Source organism: Contarinia nasturtii, unplaced genomic scaffold (assembly GCF_009176525.2).
Source record: "Contarinia nasturtii isolate CC-2019 unplaced genomic scaffold, AAFC_CNas_1.1 Cnas_scaffold_350, whole genome shotgun sequence".
In the NCBI taxonomy this organism is placed as follows: domain Eukaryota; kingdom Metazoa; phylum Arthropoda; class Insecta; order Diptera; family Cecidomyiidae; genus Contarinia; species Contarinia nasturtii.
In genome coordinates, this window is record NW_022197705.1 from 2,682,917 (window position 1) to 2,701,020 (window position 18,104).

The following is an 18,104-nucleotide window of genomic DNA, read 5'->3' on the forward strand; positions in this document are numbered from 1 at the left end:
TTGAAGAAAAAAAATATTTGTTGTTATTTTTGTTTTTCTAAAGAAATATGCCTTTTTAGTTCATAACAGAAAAATTCTTCTATTTCTTGCTTATCCTTTGGTTTTTCCACTGCGAAATAACCAAATGTGTTCATAACCTGAAGGACCATCGCCATCCATGATCAGTAAAAAACAAAGAAGAAAAATTTGTTCATTTCAACATTTTATTTACGAATTGTTATTAAATGTACATTATTTGCAGAAAATGCAATTATTTTAAATTTTTTTTGTCATTGACTCAAGAGAGAGATAAAAGAAAAAACAATATTTTGCATAACAAGAAGCTTTCGTATAGTATCAATTTTGTTCGTTTTTTAGTGTGTATGTAGTTTTTTTTTTGTTTAAAGTTCAATCATTTAATAGAGAAACAAAAATTGTAAATTTCCGTTGTTAATTTTGCAACACATTTCTATGGTAAGAGAAATAGTTACAAATCAGTATATCCAGGTCCTGAAAGTATAAAAGAAATAGAAACACATTAATAAATTCTTCAAAAATGGAGAGTCAATGTGTGAAATAATCTACGGTGAAAAAAATCCCACAAAATATTAAATCTTAAAAACAAAGTGTAACTTTTAAAGCACCCGATTCCACAACTTTAGATGATAAAAAGCAAAAGTAAGAGAATTTCATAAATACAGTTGAGTTTTTTTTAGGTTAGAAATAGTTGATTTTTTATCCACTTTTGCTTTCGTATCGATCAAGTTATGAACTTATTTAAAATGGTTTTATTTATAATGGAGCAAACGACATGCATGAAATGTTTAGAAAATCTAAATATATTGGTATTGTGAGTGCATATCTTTTAAGACGAAAACTTCACCTTTTTATTCTCAATACGGTCAAAAAGCAAAATTTGTTAGAATTTTGAAATGTTCATGTTTCTATTTATTTACAAAAATATTTAATTGATACGCGATACTTGTGTTGAATGATTTTATGCATTCGATTTTTCTTGTTCAAATCCAATGTCAAAGGAATTTTATTTCTCGACAAACTCGTCCAAAGTACAAAGGTGGAGTTTACTCCAAAGATTTTTTTATGAGTGCGCAGAACAACTCGGTTTACAGCAGCTACAAACAAAAACGGCTTTTATCCACTACAAAAATGCAGATGTGTGTGTGTGTGTAAAATATTTTGGTATATTTTTGAATTTATCAAGTGCATGCTTACGATGCATTAAAATTATGACAAAATCGATGTATATGTATGACTATGATGATATTGTTAAACTACAAAATACTCCTAATGTATGCAGACAATGTTGTGCTAAAAAAAATAATTTTGCTTAAAATAAATATGAAATGATCTGTAAATTTTAGGCACAAATAAACGGAGGAATTGTTCCCCAGGAATTGATGTTCAATTTCCACGTGTATGGATGAGTTGGCCATGAATGAAAATTCAAAAAACGTATGTGGTTAGTGAAACAAGCAAATATTTGCCAGATGAAAGAACAGACTCTATATAGTATAATTGCGAAGCTAGCCACTTTTTTTTCGTCGAAAACACACAAAAACAACTTGTTTGAAATAAATTCGACGTAAATGAGACACTAACAAAAATCAAAAAATGCTATTGCATTAATGTATATTGTACGAGAAATGGTTTTTTTTTATCTACGACAATCAACACAGAATTTCAAAATAAATAAAAACAAAATGGTTCATAATATGTGTAAAAATCCACAAAAAATATAAATTGAAAAAAAAGAACTGATAAAACGAATGGAAACGAAAAAAAACTCAAAAATTTCAAAAAAAAAAAAAAAAAAAAAATTGTTGGCCAGTGTGAAAAACAACAACAATAAATAACGTCAAATACAAAATGTGTGTGCGATTTCGCCAAATTCAAATACCTTTTTATTTATTCGTTTCATATTTGTATGTGTGACTGTGTCTGTATGTGTGTGTGTGTTGGTGATTTGCTTACTAGTTTAATTGGTACATTTTTCAAATATAAATTTCAATATGAAGAAAACCAGCCGATCAATAAAAATATCTATATGGCCATTCTTTCGAACTCTATTCGTTTCGATGAGAAAATCTTCGGTTTCGCAAACCATACCATAGCTTATTCATGCGAATGAGGATGGTGTTTACGTATTTCTAGCGTTTTCTGAGCGCGTATTTTTTTTATTTGTGTTTATGAATTGTTTTATTTTTAGTGTTGAGAGTTGATTTGATGGGCATTGCGAATGATTGTATGCGTGGCCAACAACATAACAGTATTTGCATGCCTTTGAACACTGAACGAAATCGGTTTTGAATTTGAACTCAGTTTGTTTGGAAGGAGAAATGGGATGGGGATATGTTGGGATTGGAAAGGAGTAAAAAGAAAATAAAGAAATTTATTTATTATAAACATATTGTTGATCACGTTCGGGTGTTTGTGATTCTCTTGTTTCCGTGACACGACTCAGATCGCTGTTAACCGTCTTTGAGCTTAGTACACGCGGACAACGTGCTGCCCATAATTTATTCTTTCTCCCATACACCGATTGTTCTTGCAAATGTTTAAATGCTTTTGATGGAAAAATATCAATATTCCCATCGGCATCACTATCATAATAATCATCGTGAAATTCTTGCGGTGTTAATGCTGGCGTTGAATCAAACGACGAGCTATATGTATCACAGGAATCATTTTCTTCTTGTTGTTGAAGCCATGCCTTTCGTGCGGCAGATTGAATTTTTTCAATCGGAATATTGCGAAGATTTCGACGTTTTGTCTGTTTCAAAACGCTTTGGACCAATTCATCGATTAGCTTTTCATTGACCGATGGTGTTGGTGATAGGCATGACGGTGATGCCGATGATGATGGATTATCCGTATCTATACTTGAACAATTGTGATTCAAATGCAAACGTTCACGGCGTTCGGCCATTGTTTCAGCTTGTTTTGCCAGTTCTGGATTTTGTTTGCGCGTTATTGATACATTGTGGACGATTTTCTTTGGCCGATACAATGGCATCACTTCCTCTTCATCGGCTTTGGATTTTTCCACATCGCTCATGTCACTTTCGTACTCTTGCAGGATTTTGAATAGACGTGAATGCGTTTGTGCACGCTCATAGCGAGTTAATTTTCGCAATTCGGAATAACATTCAGACTCAGTATCAATATCTTCGGATATTTGACGATGAATATCAACACCGGAATCGGTCTCTTCGAGTTCGGATTCATCGAGAGTTGAACGTTGTTCAGAATGCATTTTTTTCAATTTTGCATTTCGATTTGATTGAGGCATTTCAAGTGAATGTAGCATTTGTGGCTCATATGATTTTTGTGTCTTACATTCAAATGATTTTTGTGTTTCAATTTTCTGAGTTTGGATTTCGTTTACTTTGGATAGGAATCTATTAACAATGCTATCTGGTTTATTAGTTGTTTCAGGAGCGGTGGGCATTTCACGAGCAGTGGATATCTCATGTTGACCATCTATCTTCGTTGGTGGGCATGCCGCTGGCTGTTCAAACACCGCAATCTTTTGTGACACCGACAAATTGGCTTTGTAATCCTTTTCCGTATCTTCTGATTCTTCAGAGTTATTTTCACTGCGCTCAAGGTTATGTGTATGTTCAGTTTGTCCCATGTATGTTTGTTGTGGATGTTCATGTTGTGATTCAATGAATTCAGGCTTGACAAACTGGCATGGTGATTGTAAACTTGTGTATTCATTCGAAACGTACGATTCATAGTTCGGTGTGACTGTTCGTGTATCGTATTCCGTGTAATTTGAATAGGTATTCATCGATTTTTGTGGTTCGCTTTGCGGTGAATTTCCATAAATTGGCTGATTAAATGCATAATCTTCTTTGTAAAAAATGTTTTCGTTATATTCATTAAATCCATTATAAGTATTATTTTCTTCGTATTTCTTGTCTTCTTCGCCTTTATTTTCTTCATGTTCTTTTTTATATAAACTATTATTATATTTAATATGCGTTTGCTCCAACGGTTCGTCAAAAGATGTGCAAGCGTTTTGTCGTTGAAATTCATCTTTTCTACTTATCGGTATTGTTTCAAATGCCGCAATTTTATCACGTACCGAACGATTTTCAGGCTCAATGTCATTTGAATCATCTTTCTTTGAATTATCTTCAGTTGTATGTGAAGCAGTCTCTTCGACATTTGCATTGTCCACTTTGTGATTTGAATTATACTCGGTGACATTTGAAATGTTCTGCTTGATATTGTGTTTGTCAATGAAATCGTTTCTCTTAGTCCAATTTTGTTCTTTTGATTTTGGAATATTTGTGATGCGATCCACGCTGACACCGCGATCCCAACGTTTATACTCAAATTCATCGCGATTGTGTGGAATTGGACTTAGTGTTTGTTGTCGTCTGAATGCTGGTCGATGTGTCAAAGGAACTGGACTAAGTGTTTGGTGTTTTATTGGCACTGAAAACGAAACGGAAACTTCTGAGTCGTCGTCATCGTTCTCATTATCGAAACTTATATTTTTCGATGTATAAACTGAAGATTGTTGACTGTAAGATGGTCGACTTTTTGGTCGTAAACTAATTGACACACTAACATCGGGTGACGAATCTTCTCTTGCTGTTTTGTATGACGGTACATTCTCTTCGATTTCTATCTCACTTTTACCAACCATAACTGTGGTAATCTCTTCATCGTTCGATGATCGGCTGAATGACAAACGCAACGGCAAACGAACAGTGACCGATGTACTTTGATCGTCTTCGTCATCACTATCCGATTCATTGTCTGTGTTATTTTCAGTGTCGCTTTCAACTGTACTGCTATCGTCATCCTCTTCTTCTGCATCACTATCGAAATGTTTACTGCCATTATCATCATTGGCCAATGTTGCTGATGAATTACTTGAGCATATACTATCTAATCGTATGCGATGGTTTTGTGTTTGTTCGTCATCTTCAAAAATCACACTCAAATGATCATTGAATTCGACTGTGTCACAATTTGACATTGCATCCCCACTGTTATCAATTATAAACTCGATAATGTCGGCACTTTCATCATCCGAATGGATTTCGGACTCTCGAATATCTTCAATTTCATACAAACTATCATTGCGTTTTCGTTCATAAATTTCACACATTTCTTTATCATTATTTTCTGTACGTGAATCGTTTTGTTCGGTTTGCGAATCACTTTCTGAGCTATCCAATTCTTGACTATGTTGAAGAATTTTACTACTTGTAAAGTTTGATTTATTTACGATCGACTGGTTATTGTTTGAATTCTGGGTTTCATCACCAAATGGCTTAAATTCAACATTTTTGCTTTCCACACCAGTACTGGCGATTTTTGCGTCAACTATTTCTGTTTTAACATCTTCTATTTCAACATTTTCATTCGAATAGATTTGATTGAGTTTTTTTGTTAGCTTTTCAAATGTTTCATTTTGTTTGGCCATTTTATCGGCTTGTTCATAGGTTGTCCAACTTGCACGACGTTTTTCATTGTCTTCTGGTGTTGGAGTGATTACAATGCGTGGTACAACGGTTGCCGAATCCGAGTATGTCGATATTGGTCGACTTTTTGGCGGATTTTTGTCATAATACGAATCATAAACACATGATTCATAAATATCATTGTTCCGCAGTGGGATTGCTTCGGCAATCGAATCATCACAAACACTTTGCAACGACGGTGTATCTGGTGGCATTGACACCGTATAAGGAATATCAGAAAAGGAATTGGTTAAATTGGGAAAAGAGTTCAAATGATTGTTCTGAACAGTGTTTAAGACTTGGACATCAGCTGTACAAAAAAATACACAAATGCGAGAGAGATAAATGTTATTATGATATGTTCAAATGTGCTCTAATGATAGATTTTTTTCTGTTTTTTTTTAGCTGTATCCAAAAGAGATTCTAAGTAAAATAAGACAATAAATGCCAACAATAGGTATTGAAAGTGTGAGGTATTTGAGGCTGCTGGATGAATGGATGTGAGTTTGTTGTCTGTTTATCCCTATTGATTCTGCGACGAAAATATATCGGTGAATTTTGCGTTATGGTCACATATGATTTTGTTGATTTTGTTTAAAATACTTTGAAAAGAGATGTCCAAGAGAAATTACTATGCACAAATTCTTCAACACAAGTTTTCCCAAAGCCGAAATATGTCATTCTTTTATAAAAGTCGGTTCCCTATGCACTAATTCATTTCGATGTTGCACCGAAATACCATTTCATTTTGCGCAACGACATTTTCGTATAAATTCTGATAAAATTTAGAACGAGAAGATTTTTGTACTGTGCATAAAATGTACAGAGTAAAAGAGATTTAGGTTAATCAAGTTTAAGTAGGAGACAATCTATAAATTAACTTAAAATTTAAGCAATTCAGTGTTTTTTTGGGTTTGAGCAAGGAACATTAAAATATGGCATTAAAGTGAATAATTTGCTTTTAATTTTGAGATTTTTTTTTTTTTGATATATACACATCCAATTCATTTGTTTTCAAAAATGGAAATTTAGTAGTTGCGTCTTGGCTTTGGAAATAATTTTTTCGATACTAACAGCTAAGTTTTTTTAAAATGTAAAATCTGTTTATGTACATGTGTGGAAAAGAGAAAAAAACTAGCGTTGACCTACCGTCATTGTCTGGTCTCATCACCGTTTGAAGAACACTGTATGGTTTACATGGCACCCAATCAGGGAATTGTTGTTTGAAACGAGCTAATTAAAAAATAATAATAATAAATATCAATATTTATTACGTTTTGTTTTGAAGAATGAAACTATTTCCATGGCAGTTGACAAGCCATTCTCACCTTCGTATGGTTGATTTTTCGGAGTATCTGTAAAATAAATGTGTTTTTTTAGATCAGAAATAAGTCAAGGATTACACTCTTATGCAGCTTATTTTTGTTTTAATTAAAGTCAGACATTGTACTAGGATATCTTCAGCGTACTCATTTATTTCATTTGGGCTGAGCTCTCATACAGCTGAAAATATCCTACAATGTCATTGTGATTGAAATGTTATAATTACCATCGTTCAATTTCATTTTGCGCAATTGATGTTCATTCATGTCATTTGGTCCGAGTGGACGTGAATAGTGTGGTTGATGTAATTCTGCCGGTTTGTTTAAAGCAGCCGATTCATTTGGATCCATTTTCATTGTGTCAGTGATTTGTTGCAATACTCTGAACGATTTCGATTGATTTGGTGCTGTCGATCGAATATCGCTGTTCCGTAATTCATTGCGAGCAAAAAATTGAATTGGATGAATGTTCAATAAATCATGCGCCGATTTATGGTTTTTTTGTGTGTGGCAGTAAAAATGAGAAAAGATATATTGTATGAAATAAACATGACTAAAAAATGAGCTGGTCTGTAAATCAATACGGTTAAATAAAAAAAAAATTGATATGTTGAATTAAGCACACATGATCAAACGATTGAATGAAATGATCTGCGTGAGTGCTGCGCTTTTTTATGAGTTGTATGAATCAGTGATTTTATAATTTCCATATGACTTATATGCTAAAATATGTACAGGGCTCGAGAAAATATTTATTCACGATAAATAAATATTTCGTGGTTTTCCAGTTTTTCACAAATATTTTTACACAATTTTGGAAATAATTCCAATTTTCTAGGGTTTTTGGCTGAAGAACTATTTAATTTTGCTGACGTTTTTTCGAGACAGAGTTTTCTGGCAAAAAAATTATTCAATTTTGCCAGAACGGAATTTATTTCGAATTTCCATGGATATTTGGTTAGATGTTTTGTATTTAGGTCGAAATATATTGATTTTTATGACTATTTATGACCTTTTAGCAGTGTGTCCATAACATATAGAAATAGCACTAAATAGTGTCGATATCTATACTATATCGGTGCACTATATATGGAAGATATTTCCGCAAGACACCGTAACTCACAATCGAAGTGAGTGCGGACGGCAAAAATGTTGACGCATACACACAGTTCTTTCTACTGCCGCACGGCAACTTGTGATTTTTCCCGTCTACACTCACTTCGATCGTGCGATACGGTGCCGTGCAGCAATATCTTCCATATATAGTGGACCGATATAGTATAGATATCGACACTATTTAGTGATATTTCTATATATTATAGACACACTGCCTTTTAGTTTCACCAAATCTTCCAAAGTACTAAATATCGTAGATATTAAATTAATTTTTTTGACATATTTTATCGTACATATTTTCTCGAGCCCTGATTGAAAAAAAAAACATTTATGAAATTATAAATTTTTTTATTTATATCAATAACGAACGCTCGAAATTCTTCGACATTATATGCAATGTTGATGAACCATGAATATTGTGCATGAATACAAGTTAGAATGGTTCACAATGATTGAATATAAATTCAAAAGAAAAAAGTTTTAAAAAAATATTGGTTCACATAAAATTTTCATTATTTTGATCATTGTGATTTGGGATTATGTAATACAGTCTTCCCCTGGATTTCATTGAAGAGAGAAAGAAAAACAAAACATTTATAAATAAATCTGCCATAGCGCGAATATTTTTGTTCAAAATCATTCACAGAAATCAAGTCTGAACGCCAATTTTCGTTTCATCTCCAATTCACAGTATGACTAGACCAATTTCATACGTTTTTATCGACAATTCCTGAATTTTGCAACTTGATTTCCACAAGTATTTGATTTTTTTTTTATTTATGATGTGTTTGTGTGTTGAATTTTTTTTGGTGAAATAATGACGGAAAATGCTTCATTCAAAGCTGAACAAAATCGGAATAACAACAATAATAACAGCAACAACTATAAAAATGGCGTTAATCACAGTTCAGAAATAAAAAAAGACGTTGTTTTACAGAGAAAAAAAAGTGAATTCGAAGTACCTGAGCCTATTTTTTACATATTGTAGTTCGGCTGCAAGAGGACAGTCATGTATTATAAATCGATAATTGCCGCTAACGAAACAACAATAAACAAAAAAATGTTTTTTTTGGGCGACATATTTGTGTGTGCGTTTTTGTTTTGTTCAAAAATCAAAAAAAGAAATGACAACAAAAATCTGAGAGATTCTTTCAAAAGTATGGAAAACAAATAATAAAGAATGTTCTATAAATAAATTCGTATGGATTTTGGTTTTATTGAGTGTTTTTGTTGTGTAAGTGGCGATAAGTTGCACACAATGCAGTGCATTTTGAATGTAACACTCAAAAATAAAATACTTCCTAAAATCAGACGTTTGAAATGATTCAAATTCGTCATCGCAATGAATTAGTGTGCGCAATAGAAAGTATCAAACGTGAGTGCGAGCGAGCGAGAATAAAATGAAATAAAATGAATTAAAGCTGATACCTTTGAATGACGTGTGGCGATTGTGACACTGGCCCATTTAAATATGGATGTCCGTCTTCTAATTTGATCGGAATAACGCGTGAGCCATCGCTTGCTTTTGGTGGTACATGTTGGTTGATGTCCCAATTCTGAACATTATTATAACCTTGGTCGACAAATTGGTGCGGATCTTTATAAGTTGATGCATAATTTGACGCTGGAATTGAACCGATGTTATTCTCCCTTTTTTTCTCGCTTAAATGAAAATCGAACTCGAAACTTACCGGTTGGAGCAAATGGTGGTGGTTGCACACGATTGTATTGTGGTGGTGTGTTTTGGTACGGTTGTGCTGTGAAACCAGGTGATGATGGTGTTTTCGTTGGCGTTTGCTCAAATTGAATCGGAACAACACGTTCCTAAACATTTTTTTAAAAATCAATTTAATTTCTAAATCTGAAATATTCAAATTTGAAATGGTACCTTTTGAGTGGGAGCGCTTGATCCATTGCTTCCGTACAGTGGAGTTGATCCATTTGTTGAGTAGTTCGAATTGTTATTTGAGAACGTGTTGGATGGTTGATTGTTTTGTGGTGGTGCAGTTGTTGGTCGACAGAAGTCATCGTTGTTACTTGCCCATTCTGGTAGCTCTTTGCTATTGGTTCGTCTCATCCATGGTGGCATTTGTTGTGAGTTGTTGGCTCGATTTGGTTGATAGTATTGTCGGCCTGGTTCGCTAACAAATGGTTGAGCTGTAGAAAGTGGTTGTTGTGGTGCCTGTTGTGCTTGCGGTGCAGGCGGTGCTTGTTGCTTTTGGAACGAGCGAACATAAATCGGATAATTTTCAGATTGTGAATCGTTTTGATTTGATTGATTAAATGTCGGCTGATTGAATTGTTTCACTGGTGAAGCACAAACATTGCTCGGTTGATTGTACGATGATTGATTTAATTGTTTCACTGGTGAAGCCGATACATTACGTGGTGATCGTGTGTAAATTGGTGTTTGTGTTTGTTCCAGAGATGGTTGTCTTTGGAAACTCGACACCGGCGACGATTGTGTTTGACCGTATTCTGGTTGTGGTGTTGGTGGTTTGGGTGAAGTAGCGCGCTGTGAAGATCGAACGTAAATTGGTACGTTTTCATCTTGATTCGTTTGATTGAGTTTAATTGGGCTCAATGGTTTTGGTAAATTTGGTTGTGGTGATGATGCAAATGGACTGTAAACTCTTTGCAGTGGCGATGATGATGATGGTGTATTTTGATTAAAATTGTTGCCATTGTTATTGTTCGAGAAATTGTTATTTTGATCTGTGTACGTGTTATCACTATCTTTTAGTGATGTTTGCCGTTGTATGAACGGTTGTTGCACTGTGTTAATTGGTGAATCAACTTTGTCAGGCGTTGGTTTGTTAAATTGATGCATCGAATCAGGTGACACCGTTTGTTGTGGCGTCGATGTGTCTGATGCGAATGCACCGGGCATTGGACTTTTTGACCGTTCTTTGCGAAATTCTTCGCTCCAATCAATTTCTTTAGGTTTTGGTGTTGCGACCTTGCGCAAATTACTCATTGGATTTGGCGGAATTTTAATTTCGGGTCGCAAGCCAAGCGGAGGAGGTTCAAATGATTGTGGCTGTGGTGATTTGCGTGACATTGATGGCGAACGATTTCCATTAGACGCATTTAATTGCGATTTATTTAGTGGCGGAGGTGGTGGTGGCCCACTTGGAAAAACTTGTACGGGCATTCCAAGCGTTGATGGTGGCGGGAGAGAAGGAGCAGCAGGCACAGGCGAATTTGTGTTTTGCTAATTTATTTTTAAAATTGAGGTTTTTTTTTTATTAGTTCATTTTTGTTACAAAGCTTTTTTTTTATTGCGATACAAACAACATCTATTTTTAATTAAAAAATTGAAAGAAAAAAAAAACAAACCTGTGCCAATGGTGAAGGTTTCGGTTGATTTGTGACCCCTTCCATTTGTGCATTTCGGCTTATCCGTTGTGCCATCCGTGGTGATTTGATTTGGCTCAAATCGATTCCACCAGGTGTGTAGGTAAACGGTTTTTTATCCTTTGTCATCATGGCATTTTGTACACATGATGGCATTTCATGCTGTGGTTGTGTTGTGATACGTCTTGTTGGTATCGATCCATTGAGCATTGGAGGTGGGGGTGGCGTCGAACTGAAAAAAAATTAATCACAAAAAATCTCATTCAATTTATTTCCACCATGAAAATACACGTCATTTGTTTTGACTTCAAAACAAATAATTCGATTTGAAATAGTATATGTACTGCATTTTAAAGCGCATTCCATTTTAAAATGTCACATAGTATGCCAACTTGTAAAAAAGCACAGTATGCAGTACACGATGCACACAAAAAAATACTAGCTCTATTTATAGTTCATTGAGTCACAGGTGAAATATGCCGTTAATTTTTTTTGCTAAATCTTTAAAACTTCTTGTTTTGCATGCTCTAAAAACTCGAGGTAAATATTTATTTGTTTATTTTGTAAATTTCAGTGTGCGTCGAGTGTGAGAAAACAAGATCACATTTTCGGTGCGAATCAATCAACTTGGCAAATTAATAAATTAGAATACACATTTTGTAAAAATTATCGCCGCGGTTAATCGTTAAGAAAACTAATTACTCGAATAATAATTAGCAACGAAAGAGTTCTGCGAACAAATTCATATTTTGATTGGCAAGTCAGCGCCGAGTACAAAGTCTCTTTCATTTTATGTGAAAGAATGTATTTTTCGCATAAGACGAGAATTTCTATCAATTCGACAGACAGTGTCACACAATGGAACGAGTGCGCAGATGCAACCAAAAACGAGATCGTTACGTGATTCAACCAAAGCATTTTTGCGGGACTTTTTTTCTCAACTGAATTTATTATTCTCGTCTAAATATAGCCGATTCGCAAAGTCTCATGTGGTCTTTTAATTTTTATTTAAAAAAAAAGAATGAAATTTTCTACGAAAATGTGAAATTTGCATTTTACTAAGGATACTCGGACAGAAATTGTCTTGATATCCCTGAAATACAATGCATTGGTTCATTGATCTCTAACAGAAACACAATCCAATTTCTGATTTTCTTTACTCGTTTCATTCGTACGCAAATTTTATGTCAGCACTTTGCTTGTTGTGAAAACCTATTGACATTTCCGCATTTTCATATTTTTCTCTCTAGCTTAGGTGGCTTAGAGTTAATTTTTTTCAATAAAAATCATCTAATATATTACGAAAACAACATCAAGGTTATGTGCTTAGTGGCTTGGAACTTAAAATAAATATAGTTTTGTATGAATTGAGTGAAATTTACGCGATTATTTGAGATTTTCATTGCTTTTGGTTTGCATAATTGCGATAATAACGATAATCATGAATATTGGCTAAAATTTATATCCGTGGTTCTGAGCTCCTGGGTAACGAGATCTTCTCGAATTGATCTGTACGTTTCCGGTTGAAACCACAATATCAAACAACTCACACTCAATTTTTGTTCAGAGATAGAATTTAAAATGTGTGCTATTTTCGTCATCAGGTGTCGAAAAGCTTCTTTGTTGCACAAGTAATTGATAAGAACTGACATTTGGATTTTCGCGAGTAAACAAGCGTTTGTAATATTTTTTTGCAAAAGAAAAATAAGTTGATAGAGAAATGTGCCCCGTTTGACAATAAATAAATGATTTCCGCAGACATGAGAGTAATTTTTCATGAAAAAGAAATGTTGATTTTTGACAAAAGTATTCTTGCAATTTCATGATAAAAATGTGGAAATTTTTCGAAAAAAAAAAAAAAACAACTGGATGATGCGTGTTTGGTCCATCAAATCACATGAAATTTATGATGTTTATCTTTGTCGGTGATTCGACAAAATATGGTGATGTGAAACCATGCACAAATTTTATTCACAATTCACGGCGCACCATACACATGTTACTGTTTTGGCTTTTGGTCAACCCACGATCATCATCTTATTTAATTTATACTTAATTCAAGACACTCTGTCGCTACTTGTCGCTCATTTTCCATTTCATCGCAAAATCTTCTTTCCATCCGATGTCATTCGATATTTTGATTTCAATGGCTTGTCGCATTAGTGCTAAGAGATTTATAATAATAAAGCAGTTGCTCGTGCTGCGATTTATGTGTGCAAAATACGTTCGACTTCATCTCTATCGAATCACTTGAATTTTAGCTGTCTGCTGAGAAAAAAACTATATCATCGTGTGTCGTTTGTAAAAAAAAAAGATATTTTTGGACACCGTGTGTTTTGTGTATGGATCAAACACGCCGCCAAAACACTTGGCATGCTCACAACGGCGGCTTATTTACGAATATATCGAAATGTGAATTTAAAATAAAGAAAATAATTCAGTTGCGATACGCTTGATTGCTTCACTAATAGTTTTTGAACTAGAACGATTCACAAGTACATTTTTGCAATAATTTTGACCTTGTTCCTTCGCAATATCAGTATATATTAATTAATGTGATCATCTGTAGTTCGATCTATCGATGTGTTTTCTTTCAATTTATTTTTTTTTCATTGAAAATTGTTAAAGCTCGTAGGAAGTGTTCAAATGATTGATAGCCCAGTTCTATTTCAATATTTATTTTTAAAAAAACATATTGAATTCCCTCTGTTTCTCAATCAAATTGCGATGACGTCAATTTAGATCAAAAATATCGAATATGGCATTGTCGCCAAATGTGTCGATTAAAATTTATAACATTAACTAATGGAATCGATGCACAAGTGATCAAATCAATTCAATTATCCATTTTTTCTCTTATTAAAACCATCGAGTTTTTCTGTTTCTCACGCGCCAACAACTTCTCTGGTGGTCATATTTACTTACGAAGTTTTCTTAATGCCGCCAATGCTGAAACGTCGATCCATTTGTTGTAAAATGGATTTTTTCGTGGGCAACGATTGAATGATTTCATTGGCTTTGTCATTGTATGAACCAAGCATTGCACGATATTTGGTATAAACAAAACGGTTTAATTTCATATTCAAATTTAAATTGATCGGTTTCGGTGGTTTTGATGATGGTGGCGGTTGTTTATCCGTCGATGATTTTGTCTTGACCGATGACATGTTTGCTTTTTTTCGCTCTTTTATACGTAATTTGACTTCTTTTAGGTGGATTATTTATCGATCATTCACCAGAAATTCAACACATCAATTGTGTCATTTGATTTATTATATGACATTTATTAAGTGCTTATTATGTCTTCACTACCACTCTTTTGGGCGCTTTTGAAAAAGTACAAAGTCTAGATAATTAAATATTTATTTGAAGTTTGTTCACCAAAACAACAACAATTTTTAATATATATATTTTTTCGCGATGTTTTTTCTATTTTATAGAATTGCGAGTTGAGAGAATTGAATTGCACTCGCGCCCAGTCAGTTGAAGACTGTTTGATAAAACCACAATACAAGCCAATATTATGTATATTGATAAAAAACCACAGCGTATGCAATTACACCTGAAATCAAATGGTAGCGGGAATTGATGTAAAGCACAGAGGAGACAAACAACATAAAGAAAAAAACTAAAACAGCCAGTCGCACGCAACATCGTATTTAGCGCGTTCAACGTATCTCACTCTCTTTTATAATGCTATGCGTTTTGTTAAGCACCTTTATGTTATATACTTGGGAAAAGTAACATAATAATGAGTCAAGTGTGCAGTCACAACTGGAAAACATCAAGGAAAACAAAAGCGAATTTGAATTCGAAATGCACCGCAGACACAAATCAATGTACAAGAATTTATATAAATTTATTGAAAGAAAATCGTTTCGATTCAGACTGAAGAGGTGCCATAAATTTCGAACTCATTAACGTGTGATTATAATTATTTGAGTGGTTTTCTTCTGTAATCGGAGCGTATCAAGTCATGCATAAATTTCAAAACAAAAATCCAAATATTTTATACAATTCAATTTCTAATCCAGATTACATCTTTCTTTTATTTATTTATTTCTTTCTTTCTTTTATTCAAACGAATTATCGAAAGTAGTCGAGGAGGAAAAAAAACACCATTATCGGTGCTTCTAATTCATAGTAAAAAAAACTTCAAACAAAAGGAATTTTGTTTGGCGATAATTTTTTTAAACAAAATCCGAAGAACAAAAAAATGTGGTGATTGGACTCGATTTTTTTCCATTACAGTGACACTAATAGATGTGAGGAGAGGAGTTTGAGCTTCAACCGACAATCCAATAATGGCCCATGATTTGATCATGCTTAAAATCCATATATGTATAGGAAATCCAGTTTTAAGGTTTAAGTAGAGTGTGAAATGCATCCGACGTTTACAATTCGTTAATTATAATCAATGTCAATCAACCGCAGACGGAGGATGAAGTATTCAAACTTGAGGGAGCGCCATCGCACCAATATAACCAATGCACAAAAAGTGCACACAACAATTTAGTAAATGTTTTAATCATTTCTCTCACCAGTCAATTACATTTCACCGATTTCATTTTCTTGCTATCGTGTATAGAAGACAAAATGAAAAAAAAAAAAACGATTCTAATTAGGCATTGAAACGAATGTGGAATCTCATGCAACGATTACAACAGATCGAAAATATTTCTGATTTTTTATTATTATGTATGCAGTAGTGGTTTTTTTCTTCTTTTTATACTTATGATTGATGCACTTTTGTTTTGTGGTTCGATTTTATTCCCATTTAAGCCAAGCGAATTGTAAGCATGAGTGGTGTTTGCACGCATTGATGAGTGAAAGCAAAACGCATCATTTATACGATGCTCTCATAGCAGAAGATAAAATATAAAAAAAAAAACGTTTTCAATTCCTTATTGCATGTTGATGAAGCTGTCGCGCATGACGTTTGGTTTCATCTTTCTGCACTACACCAACCAGAAATGCATTATAAATGAGAACGGGTGAAACAGTAAATTCAAGTTTTCCCGTTTTCAAGTTCAATGCACACTCTCCGAACATCATCATCATCTGCAGCAGCAGCAGTAGCATCATGCGAATGATTATGTACGAGTGATCTTTTAAATGATGTGACACACGCATTCGAAGAACACTCTCGATCTCTTTGCGCATGCTCATTCGATTTTTTTTTAAATATAAATTTTAAATGTAAATTATACGCTCTCTTCTTTCCCAATCGTTTCGAAATTATGATAAAATACTGAAATTATTTTCATTCGTCGTCGGGCTTTTTCACAGTTTCGTCTAAACGGTCTGTGTCCATGCATTTTCCTTGGTCGTTAAATTAAACCATTTTCCTGTTTCATTCGCTATTAAATCGCCAACACCAAATTCAATTGGTACGCAACTATGCGCTCACAACATATTTAGCTTGACGTTAAATTAGAAACGCGTCATTTGTTATTTATGTTTTTATTATGGGCTTGAATGTTGTTCAACCAAATCACGATGGAAATTGTCGTTGTCGTTTGCCACAATCAGTGAAAATTGTTATCTTATTTCTTTTGCGACAGAGAAATTGAAGCAAACACAACAGCGTCCAACGGAACCGGTTAATTAAATTTATTTATGGTTGGGTTCATTGAATCGCCAATTTCTTCTTGCGCCGCGGCGCGAAAAAGTAAAAGAGAGAGAACATTAGACCAACAAACCAGTGTGAATATAAATGGCATGTAATGTAAATCGTATTTGTAAACATCAACATTTAATTTGTCGTATGGCCGATGAACAGCTGGGATTTGTCAATAGTTTGTGTAAAATGATTTTTCATTATTTGCAAATGCATACAATAACGATGCATGATTGCGATAATAAATGTATGATAACTATTTAATCGTTTGCCGTTTTTCATTGAGATTTCACAAAACATTTTACATTTATCTGCCGTTCGTCCAAAGTCTCTTCACATCACATGCAAGTTTTAGTGTATGCTCTTGATGTGAATGATGGTCCTTTTGAAATCGAACTTAAAAACATAATTGCTTTCTTTTCGATAATCTCATTGGATTTGTTTTCGTTTTGCGATAGTTGATTTTCAATGACAATCTCAGTTTGAACTTTGTGCGGTTTTTTCAAAAACAAAGTTAACACAAAGAAGCAGAAAGATGAAGTTATCGATTGTTTTTAACACGTTTGCAAGTGAAAATGGGCAAGAGAAGCAATTGCAAAGGTCAATATTATTTCGGTATACATGCCAAAGGAAACCGAAGAGAACGAGAGTACTCTTATCATGTTGTCTACTCAAATGATACATTTCTATTGTCAAAATGTAGCAATGAGATAATAAATGCTGTGATGAATTGAAAAAACAACATTTTTGGCTATTTAAGTGGCTGGATTTTGGCTTAAAAATCGCAGTCACTCAAATTCATTCGAAGTGTTCGATACGAGAAAATTGCTTATATCGTTAAGTAGGCCATAGTAGGCACATTTATTATAGAATTGTGCCTTCGATGTCCCACTTTGCAATATTGAGCAAAATATCATCGGAAAATCGTATTTTTTTCACTCGAAATCTTGAAGAAAATTATCGACTTAAATCACATCAAGTGCCTTGAGGAATAGAACGCACAAATAAAAAAAAAACATTTCCTGGTGCTGTTAAGTAGATACTAGTAGGCGTTCGATTTATTAAACAAGACTCCTACTTTTGTCTACTTTGCAATAACAGAAAAACAAACAACTGTTTTCTACGCTGAGTTCAATCAAATAAACCGTAAATGTACGCCAATACAAATTATGAGAAATATTTTGAATTGAGAATGAAATAAATGTC

The 18,104-nt window shown here is 33.8% G+C and overlaps 1 protein-coding gene across 1 annotated transcript; it reads right to left on the reverse strand.

Annotated features, from left to right (window-relative positions):
- Positions 1-1,825: 1,825 nt before the first annotated feature.
- LOC116338259 lies at positions 1,826-14,746 on the reverse strand. Its single transcript, XM_031763389.1, has 10 exons — positions 14,204-14,746; positions 11,261-11,510; positions 9,810-11,135; positions 9,613-9,745; positions 9,350-9,545; positions 8,884-8,955; positions 7,033-7,229; positions 6,812-6,838; positions 6,633-6,716; positions 1,826-5,820 (listed from the first exon to the last, which is right to left on the reverse strand). Exons 1-10 carry the CDS (start codon positions 14,443-14,445, stop codon positions 2,390-2,392), a joined length of 5,958 nt encoding a protein of 1,985 aa, XP_031619249.1. The 5' UTR covers positions 14,446-14,746; the 3' UTR covers positions 1,826-2,389.
- Between the last annotated feature and the right edge of the window lie 3,358 nt (positions 14,747-18,104).

Coding starts and splice junctions, on each gene's coding strand:
- LOC116338259 (XM_031763389.1), bottom strand. CDS start 14,445: ATGTCATCGGTCAAGACAAAATCATCGACGGATAAACAACCGCCACCA. Junction 9,746..9,809: donor CAAGCGCTCCCACTCAAAAG/GTACCATTTCAA, acceptor AAAAATGTTTAG/GAACGTGTTGTTCCGATTCA. Junction 8,956..9,349: donor TCGCCACACGTCATTCAAAG/GTATCAGCTTTA, acceptor TTGTTTCGTTAG/CGGCAATTATCGATTTATAA.